The sequence below is a fragment of the Manacus vitellinus genome, unplaced genomic scaffold (genome assembly GCF_001715985.3).
Source record: "Manacus vitellinus isolate BGI_N305 unplaced genomic scaffold, ASM171598v3 scaffold_62_pilon, whole genome shotgun sequence".
NCBI lineage: Eukaryota > Metazoa > Chordata > Aves > Passeriformes > Pipridae > Manacus > Manacus vitellinus.
The window spans coordinates 1,046,214-1,055,865 of NW_021940704.1; the positions used below are offsets into that span (position 1 = coordinate 1,046,214).

At 57.9% G+C, this 9,652-nt stretch overlaps 1 protein-coding gene across 1 annotated transcript in view; it reads left to right on the forward strand.

The window, feature by feature from the left end:
- Positions 1 to 4,655: 4,655 nt before the first annotated feature.
- The window catches only part of LOC103754949 (endothelin receptor type B), a 6,053-nt gene continuing 1,056 nt past the window's right edge, over positions 4,656 to 9,652 (forward strand). Inside the window, exons 1-6 of the mRNA XM_018083225.2 lie at positions 4,656 to 5,150; positions 5,993 to 6,105; positions 6,493 to 6,697; positions 7,722 to 7,871; positions 8,585 to 8,718; positions 9,274 to 9,382. Of these exons, the coding sequence (XP_017938714.2) occupies positions 4,662 to 5,150; positions 5,993 to 6,105; positions 6,493 to 6,697; positions 7,722 to 7,871; positions 8,585 to 8,718; positions 9,274 to 9,382 (1,200 nt within the window). The 5' untranslated portion in view covers positions 4,656 to 4,661. The remainder of the gene's footprint in view (positions 5,151 to 5,992; positions 6,106 to 6,492; positions 6,698 to 7,721; positions 7,872 to 8,584; positions 8,719 to 9,273; positions 9,383 to 9,652) is intronic.

Genomic DNA, 9,652 nt, shown 5'->3' on the forward strand with positions numbered 1-9,652 from the left:
TAAAACCAGAGCTGGGGTGGCAAAAGACACTGGGGCAACCTCTTGTGGATGGGAGCATTAAACCTGTTCCCAACCTGCTTCACCTGGACCTGCTTCACCTGGAGCTGCCCCACCTGGACCTGTTTCCCCCAGATCAGGCTCAGGGAGGCTTGTCCTTCCCCAGCACTTCAGCAAAGACTTTTCTGCTCCCTCCTCTCTGCTGGAAGGGCCCCTCAGGTCTCCCTGCCCTGCTCCCGGCACACTCCTTGCTCCTGAACCTTTCCTCGAGAGCTCCAGGTGCGGCAGCTGGTTTTCCACACCCTGGGAAGAGAGGCTTTGATGCCTTTTTTTCCCCAAAAAAGCTCGTGGGGGGGCTGCAGGTCCCTTCCCTCAAGCCCAGCCCTGCCTCCCCCCAGCTCTCGCCCTCCCGCTCCAACTTTATTTGTTTGTTTGTTGTTGTCGCTCCTTCCCGGAGCGTTTCTCCCGCTTTTCCCTCCTCTCTTCCCATCCCACCCTCCACCCCATTGGTCGCAGGGGCTGCGCTCGGGGGAGCCCCGCGGGTTTCTATAAAACCACCCAGGGCGGGGAGACTCGGCGAGTCACGGGAGGGGACAAACATCCCCTGAGCACCAACCCCGCCGCCCCCAAAAAAACCCCATCCGCAGGATCTAAAGCTGCTCCCGGGACATGCCCAGAGCCCCGCGCAGGGGGAAGGAGCCGTGAGAGGGGCAGGATCTGCTCCCGGGAGCGCCCAAAACCCGCGGGAGCGCAAGAAGGTAATTTAATTCCCCCGCAAGGCTTTGCCAACAAAAGGGATTTCTCTCTTCAGGGGGAGTTTTTGCGCGTTTTTCAGGTCCCCCTCCCCGAGCAGCCCCCTCCGGGGGAGGCGTTGAAGGGGCCACGGTGCCTGGACAAGGTCCAGGAGCTGGGCAGGGAGAGGGGGAGCGAGGAGAAATCCAGCACAGCGCTGGGAGAAACTCCTCCTGCCCATGGACCAGGTCGGGGTCGGGGCAGGGAGCAGCCGGGAATGGGGAATTACCACCCGCCTTTCCCCCGCACATGGAAGTGTTGCTGCAAGAGACATTTATCCACAGGAAAAGTCTGTTTGGTGTTTGGGGTGGTGAGTCTGGCCCCCCTGGTGTTTTCCCAGCAGGACTGTGCTGGGTCTTTTCCCTGGGCACGGGACAGCCCGTGGGATCTGCTGGGGACGGGGGTGTTGGTGCAGCTCCAGTTTCCCCATGGAATGAACTGGAAAAGTTCTACTGGTCCTGTGGACCCTGAGATGGGACTGCAGAACTGTCAGGAGCTGCTCCCGAAGGCAGGGGGACCGGCTGGAGATGAGGATGCAGCGGCATTCCTGGCTCCCATGGAATTCCCGGCTCCCAAGCCCCTCCAGCCCACACAAGGCACCCTTCAGGCAGCGCCAGGTTTTGCAGGGTTATGGTGACGGTTTTCAGTCTCGTTTTCCCTCTGGGAATCACTCCCTGATGCCCATGTCAGGATTCCAGTGGGTCCAGCTGTGGTTTGGGCTCAGCACAGAGTGAAGTTTCCCAAGCAAAGGGATGGCAGCAATTCCCCAAGGGAAGCCCCTCGGCCAGGCAGGTGGGATGGGGGTGGTCCCTCTGGGCACCCAGTCACCTCCCCAAATGATCAGCAACATGAGCAAAGCTCAGAGGATTTTGGGTCAAGCAGTGCTGGATTTGGTCTGACATCTGCCAGACCCTGAACAAGTTTCTTGATGCTCCTGTGCCTCATTTCCCCCAAAACTGAGAAGGGGTTGGTGCTTTCAGGAAGGGGTTGAGGCAGCGTGGAGGGCAAGGAATAAACAGGCTGTTGGACAGGAGGAAACAATGCTTGTCTTTGACTAAAATTTGGATTTAGGGAAAGATTTGACTGATTTTAAGGCAAGATGGCAGGAAAGTGCTTTTTTTTTCTCCGGTGTTTTGCAGCTGGGCAGGACCCAGAGAGCCGAGTCCTGTGATCCTCACTCACATGAGCTCTTCTCAGCCCCCGGGGCTGAGCAGCCACACCAGGCTCTGGGCTTGGGGTGGGCAGATAAAAGCATCTGTGGGGGGCAGAGGGAACGACTTCCAGGGATTCTCTGGTGCCAGTGCTGGCTCCAGGAGCCACCAACTTCCTCCAGATGCTTGTCCGTGCCATCCAGAGCTGCTGCCCAAACCCTCAGGGATCTCTGGCAGGAATTCTGAGCTGAGTCTGCCCTCTCCTGTGAGCTGCAATCCTGTGGGAATAGTGGGGTGGAGAGGTCAGGACACCCCCCCGTGGGACACCTGTCCCCTGGGGAGCTGGGGCAGGGCAGGGGGCTGAGAACTTCAACAAGGTACAGGCTGAAGTCCCTGGGACAGGTCAGAGCAGGGGTTTGTGCCCAGGTTTGTGCTCCTTTGGGTTATTTATCCATTCTCTCCCTTTCTTTCCCCCTTTTCCAACACAACTGGGTGCCCTGGCATTCCCACAAAGCCTGAGCCCCCTGACACAGGGGGGGTGCACAGGAGTGTTTGCAGGAGCTGTGCTTGTACCTGGGGGGACTCTTGCTTGGCCTGGCCATGTCTTCCCAGAGTGGGAGCAGTGTTCCCACCACACTTCATTGTTTGTCCTGGGATCCCCAGGGTCCTGGACAACCCTGGAGTGCCTCAGCTGGAGAGTCTTGGGGAGCAGATCCCAGGGTTTGGGCTGAGATCCCAACTCTGCCTGGAGGAGTCAGAGCAGAGCCTGAGTCCCATCTCTAATCACAGGCAGGCTCCCTGATCCCAGGGAATCCCAAAAGGCTCCTCTTCTTAGTCCAGACACAGCAATTTTTCCTCCCTTCCGAGAGGGCTGGAAAGTTTCACAGTTCCTCAAACATGTTCCTCAACCCTCCAGCCAGGAGCCCCCCGATCTGTCCCTGTCTGGGGCACAGACTGGCACTTTGCTGCCCTCTCCCATTCCCTCTCTGGGCTCAATTCCAGATCTGGATCATCCAGAAGCCCCTTCCTCAAACTCACATCGCTCCAGGACGGTGCCACCACCACCCTGAGCTTTGTGCTTGTGGAGCAGCAGCTTGGCTTGTCCTGCCTGGAAGTGCCATCAGAGATGCACAAAGCTGAACCATTCCAGGGATATTTATTAGTTCTCCAGCCTTGGAGAGCTTGAGAGACCTTTTACTGTGCTCAGCAGCCAGGACTGTGAGGGCACAGGGAGCTTTATATCCCTGAGGATGGAGCTGGACAGGCACAGGGGGTTTGGAGAGGAAGGAGTTGAATTTAGGGAGATGAGGATGGGGAAGGAGGGGCTGTGCTGCTGCACATCAATTGGAATGGGATGTCAGGGATCAAAATGGCATTTCTGGAAAAAAAAACCCGTGGTGTTTTCCCAGCAAGACTGTGCTGGGTCTTTTCCCTGGGCACAGGACAGTCCGTGGGATCTGCTGGGCATGGGGGTGTTGGTGCAGCTCCAGTTTCCCCATGGAATGAACTGGAAAAGTTCTGCTGGTCCTGCAGACCCTGCAGATGTGAAGGTGTCCACAGAGGTCCCAAAACTGCAACTTCAGTTGGGAACTAAACTACCCAAAAACTAAACTGTGCAACTCCCCAACAGGAGGGGGAGCTGGGGGTGTGTGTTGGGCTCTGCTCCCAGGGAACAAGGGATGGGATGAGGGGAAATGGCCCCAAACAGTGCCAAGGGAGGGTCAGGTTGGACATCAGGAGGAGTTTCTTCCCGAAAAGGGTGGTCAGGCACTGGAAGGGGCTGCCCAGGGAGGTGGTGGAGTCCTCACTCCTGGAGGTGCCCAAGGACGTGGCACTCAGTGCTCAGGGCTGGGGGACAAGGTGGGGGTCAGTCAAAGGTTGGACTTGATGACCTGGGAGAGCTTTTCCAACCTCAGTAATTCCATGATTATAAAGGAGTGGGGTGGACATTAAAGGAAATTGGGCTTGGCCATGTGAGCAGCAGTGCCAAGTGCCAGAGGTGCAGTCGCTGATCCCACACACCCATTGAGCCAAGGAAGGACCCTCAGTCACCAAAATGCCACGTCAGAGACACAAGGGGCTGTTTGTTCTCCTTTCAGCTTGTTTTTCTGGACTGGCCTGTTTAATTTTAGCAGCGCAACCTCCCACCCTCAGGGGCAGCTGCTCTGACCTGGTGGGATCCCATCTGGCATCGTTTCTGTCCTCTGTGATGGTGGATTTCTCCAGCAATTCATAGAATACAAGAGGATAGAATAATAAAATAGAATATTCTGAGTTTGCAGGGACCCACCAGGACCATCCAGCCCAACCCCTGGCCCTGCACAGACACCCCAACAATCCCCTCAGAGTGTTGTCCAAACCCTCCTGGAGCTCTGGCAGCCTTGGGGCTGTGCCCACTGCCCTGGGGAGCCTGGTCAGTGCCCAACTACCCTCTGGGGGAAGAACCTTTCCCTGAGATCCAACCTGACCCTGCCCTGGCACAGCTCCAGCCCTTCCCTGGGTGCTGTCCCTGGTCACAGAGAGCAGAGGTTGGAGCTGCCCCTCCACTGCCCCTCAAGGAGAGCTGCAGACCCCAGTGGTCTCCCTCAGTCTCCTCTCCTCCAGCTGAACAGACCAAGTTCCCTTTCACTGAACCACCTTTCTCTTTCCTCCACTAACAAAGTTCTTTGCCTGGTCCCTTCCTCCACCTGCAGATCCCACCAAGACCATCCCACGAGCACTATGAGGACTCCTGGCAGCAGCTCCCCTCTTTGGTGCTCCACAGCCACCCCCCCAGCTCCCGCTGCTCTGGCCCTTTTCCTGACCTTGCTCTTCTCCGGCGCTCGCAGCCAGACCCCCCGTGCTCTCCAGGAGAGCGCCGTGCCCTCGGGGGTGCTCAGCCAGGAGCAGGCCCACAGCCTGGTGCAGCCCAGCCTCCTCCAGGACGCCCAGGGGTCCAACCTCTCGGGGAGCCTCCCCGGGAGCAGCAGCGCGGAGCCGCCGCTGCTGCCTGTGTGCGTGAAGCCCGCGGACATCCGGCACGTCTTCAAGTACATCAACACCATCGTGTCCTGCACCATCTTCGTGGTGGGCATCATCGGCAACTCCACCCTCCTGAGGATCATCTACAAGAACAAGTGCATGAGGAACGGGCCCAACGTGCTCATCGCCAGCCTGGCCCTGGGGGACCTGCTCTACATCCTCATCGCGCTGCCCATCAACGTCTACAAGGTGGGCTGAGGGCAGGGCCGGGCTGGGGCTGCTCTGGGCAGGATCTCTGGGAGAAGCTGTGCCTGCCCCACCCCTGGAAGTGTCCAAGGCCAGGCTGGACGGGGCTTGGAGCAACCCGGGCTAGTGGAAGGTGTCCCTGCCATGGATGGGCTTTAAGGTCCCTCTGAAAACATTCTGTGATTCCATGGTTTGTTTTGCTGCTGAGGTCGAATGACAGAGCTTGAAGAGGGGGGTTGGCTCTGAGTGGGGGGGACCTCAGGATGGGCTCCAGGTGTCATGGGATATAAGGCTTGTGAATTCAGGCTCATTCTCACCCTCATGAGTGAGTGGCCCAGGTTTCTCCTGCCTCCAGGGCACCTTGTCCCCACTGGTCCCCTCTGCCTTTCCCAGCTGAGCATGGGGGCACGGTGCATGGGTTCTGTCAGGAATGGAAGTGTGGTTGAGGGTCAGAGCTTGGGGAAGGCTCAGGACACATGGCTTAAGCTGTCCAAGCTGGATTTGGGCTGTTTCAAAGCACAACACCCATTTTCCCCTTTGAAAACAACCCCAAGAAGCCCATTGTGGTGTTTAGGACTCAAATCCACTCACAGCCACACAGGGACCGGAGTCAGGACTTAGTGTCTGGACCATCCTTCATCCACGTGTCCACTCATCTCACTGGGAGTCCTCAGGGAAACCAAAGGTTCCCAGGACCCTCACACAGCTCTGAACCTCAGAGTGCTGCTCTCTGTGGGCTTCTCACACCCTGTGGCCTTCTCACACCCTGTGGGCACCCACCTGCTGTTTTGGGAAGCTGGGCCAGTGTTCCCAAAGCAGCCTGATAACCTGTGGTTCTTCCCCAGCTCTTGGCAAAGGACTGGCCCTTCGGAGTGCAGGTGTGCAAGCTGGTTCCCTTCATCCAGAAAGCCTCCGTGGGCATCACGGTCCTGAGCCTTTGTGCCCTCAGCATCGACAGGTAGGAAACCTCCTCCACACCTGCCCTGCCCAGCCTGGCCCGTGTCTGTGTCCCTTCACCATCACCAAAAGCCTTGGTCCCGGCACAATTCCAAGATGGGGACAGGCTGCTGTCACCTGGGGTTGAAATCCAGCAGGAACTGAGTTGTATCCTGCTGGAAGAGGTTAGGGAAGAACGTGCTGGAACAACAGGGGTGGTGGTGGGGAAGGGTGACAAGTGGACACTGGTCAAGGACAGGCCCCCTTGAGCCCCTGCTTCCCATTCCACTAAGGAAGGCTCAGGGGTGGGGGAGGAAGGTGTGAGGGGAAGGGCCTTTGGGGACAACCCCAACCTGCACCTTCCCACCCCCTTCCTGACGGCTGCTTGTCTCACTCCAACCCCGGGCAGGTACCGAGCCGTGGCGTCCTGGAGCCGGATCCAGGGCATAGGGATCCCCATGTGGAAGGCGGTGGAGGTGGTGCTGATCTGGGCAGTGGCCATCGTGCTGGCAGTGCCCGAGGCCATCGCCTTCGACATGGTGGAGCTCAGCTACTGGGAGCAGCACCTGTGGGTGTGCATGTTGGCCTCGGAGCAGAAATCCCGCTTCATGATGGTACGTGCTCGCCCCGCCCGGGCACACGCAGACCAGCAGGGAGAGCTCTGACGGGTGTCTTGGGTTCTCTGAGGCAAGAGGCAGGAGAATCCTGGTGCCAGAACCAGAGTTGCAGACCTGTCTCACATCTGCAACGATGGAAAACTGCCCAAATACCCCTGGGGACAGTCTGACTGAGAGCCACAGGTGCCAACAGGAAGCACCCAAAGCTCCCTCTTTCAAGCCAAAACACATCCTCTCAGCCAGGAAGGGCCAGGAAGAAGCTTTTAGTTTTATCAAACAGGAGTCAGGGGCAATAATTCCCCCAGTTCATGATGCAATCCGAGGAGCTGATGGTTCCCCAGCCACCTCTGAGGGGTGAAACCATGAGAATGCACAGTACAATTAACCACTCATTAGAAGAGTGTCAGCTCCTTGATTAGAGGAGTAGATGCCTCTGGAGGTGGCTCCTGGCCTCGGGGGAAGCAGGGAGAGCAGTGCCAGGCAAAGCACAGGCATTGCAGTGATGTGGGGCCAGAGAACAGGGAGCTGTGTCTGCTTCACCACCCACAGCGGGTCCTGACACATCTCAGGAAGCTTCAGGGCCTCCAACGCTGTCCCAGCAGGCCAAAGAGGGTCCCCACAACCAGTTTGCACAGGTAACCTTTAACTCAGGGTCGGGGGAGCAAGGGAAGGAAGACCCTTACTCAACCCACCATGCCCAACAGACAAGCTCCTCCAAGTGGACGTGGTGGTATTCAGGGAAAAGTTGGACTTGATGGTCTTGGAGGTCTTTTCCAACCTTAGTGATTCCACGATTCAGTGATTCTGTAATTCCATATAAACCAGTCTTTACACTTTTAGGTCCAGCCCGTGCACCAGCCTTAGGGGCAGACAATCCCCCACGTGCTTAGGGCAGGGGCTGGGGCACTTCCACACATCCCAAGTGCCTGGACAGGCAGAGTGGGTGTCAGGGCCAGTCTGTGTCCCAGTTCCCCACCCTTCCCGTTCCCCAGTTTCCAGTGGCTCTCCCTTTCCCACACAGTTCTACCGGGACGTGAAGGACTGGTGGCTTTTCGGCTTCTATTTCTGCCTGCCCTTGGTGTGCACTGGCATCTTCTACACCCTCATGTCCTGTGAGATGCTGAGCAAGAGGAACGGCATGAGGATCGCCCTGAATGACCACATGAAACGGGTAAAGGACCCGGGAACGCGGGAATTCTGCTGCTTCCCAAAGGGGAGGGAGAGCTGCCGAAGGGGGGACTGTGAGGGACAGGTAGGAGCTGACAAAGCCTCCCAGCAGACCTTGGATCAGTGCAAGGATTAAGGGAGAAGGGCCTTAAGCTCTGTGATCTCCAGCCTCAGGGACAACCCCAACCACCCTCTGGCCACGGACCAGCTTCATTCTCAGTTCCTTGTGGTCCTTAATCTCTGGCCCTGCTGAGCCCACACCAAACTGGATCAAATGCTGGACGTGCCAAATCCCAGACAAGAGGTGCAGGGAAAAGGAGAGTTCACTGTTCCCTTTGGGAATGATTCCCTGGGGGAGCCCAGCTGGTTGTCGCGATAGCACCGTGTGAGGGGAGGCTGGAGGAGATCCCCGTGTCCCTGGGAACGTCACCACAGCAGAGCCACCAGGAGTGACAGTGGGAAGGGGCGTGAAGGGGTCTGGTCCACACCGAGCTGCTGGTGCCCTGCCCACTTCTGCAGCCTGGATCTCGTGGTGCAGGACTTCAGGAGCAACCCGGTCTGGTGCGAGGTGTCCCTGCCCATGGCAGGGGGGTTGGAACTGGATGATCTCTAAAGCCCCATCCGACCCTAAGTATTCCATGATTCTGTGATTTGGGACCTGCTTTGCTCCACCTGCTCCCCAGTGATCACCTTCTCCCCCCCCCCTTGCCTTGGCAGCGCCGGGAGGTGGCCAAGACCGTGTTCTGCCTGGTGGTGATCTTCGCGCTCTGCTGGCTGCCCCTCCACCTCAGCCGCATCCTCAAGAAGACCATCTACGACCAGACGGACCCCAACAGATGTGAACTGCTCAGGTAGGAGCCCCAGCAGGTGGGCACCCAGCTGGCAGCCCCGGTGGCACCGGCACAGGCTGGTGGAGCTGCCTCCCAAAGCCCGGTTCCGACGACTCCTTTTCCAGACGGCATCGCCGTCCGTGGATGGGCACAGGGAGGGGCTGGGGCACCACGAGAAGGGGTTAAGTTAAATTGTGAAATATCTCTGTCAGTCTGTGGGTTAATGGAGTCTCCAGGGCAGGGAAACATTCCCAGCAGGGCTGTGCCCATGTGGTGGGTGCCCACCTTCCTTCTCCTTTCCCCCACAAGCCAAGCGCCAGCTTGGGCCAGATGTGGCTGTGCTGGAGTTTGGGGACATGGTGTCACCAGGGTGTCACCAGGGGAAAGCAGAGCTCCTGCTTTTGGCTCCCTCAGGAAATGCTCCTTGCGAGAAAAAGTGGTTTTTCTTTGGCAAGGACTGTTTTGTGCTCAGCTCTCCGTTCCCAGTCCCTGACCCTCCGCGGGGACACAATCCCAGGCCGGGCGGTTTGGAATCTCAGTTCTCCAGGAGCTTCCAACACTCTTCTCTCCCCTCAGCTTCCTCCTGGTGATGGATTATTTTGGGATCAACATGGCCTCCCTCAACTCCTGCATCAACCCCGTGGCTCTCTACTTTGTCAGCAGGAAATTCAAGAACTGCTTCCAGGTAGGAGTGACCCCTCCAGAGCTCCCGGCTGTGCTGACTGATCCCAGATTTCAGTCCCAGGGACACAAGCTGAGCTTATTCCTCATCTCAAATTTCCCCCCTGCTGGGTACCTCTCTTCCCAGCTCCAAGTACACTTGAGCTTGGTGCCCTGCTATGGGGAGGCTTTTGCCAGAGCAGGATCTAGGACAAAAATTCCCTGTCCTTCTGGAGCAGGAGTATCCCCACAAACCACTAGGTTGGGGAGTGGGGCTGCTCCAAACTTTGAGTCC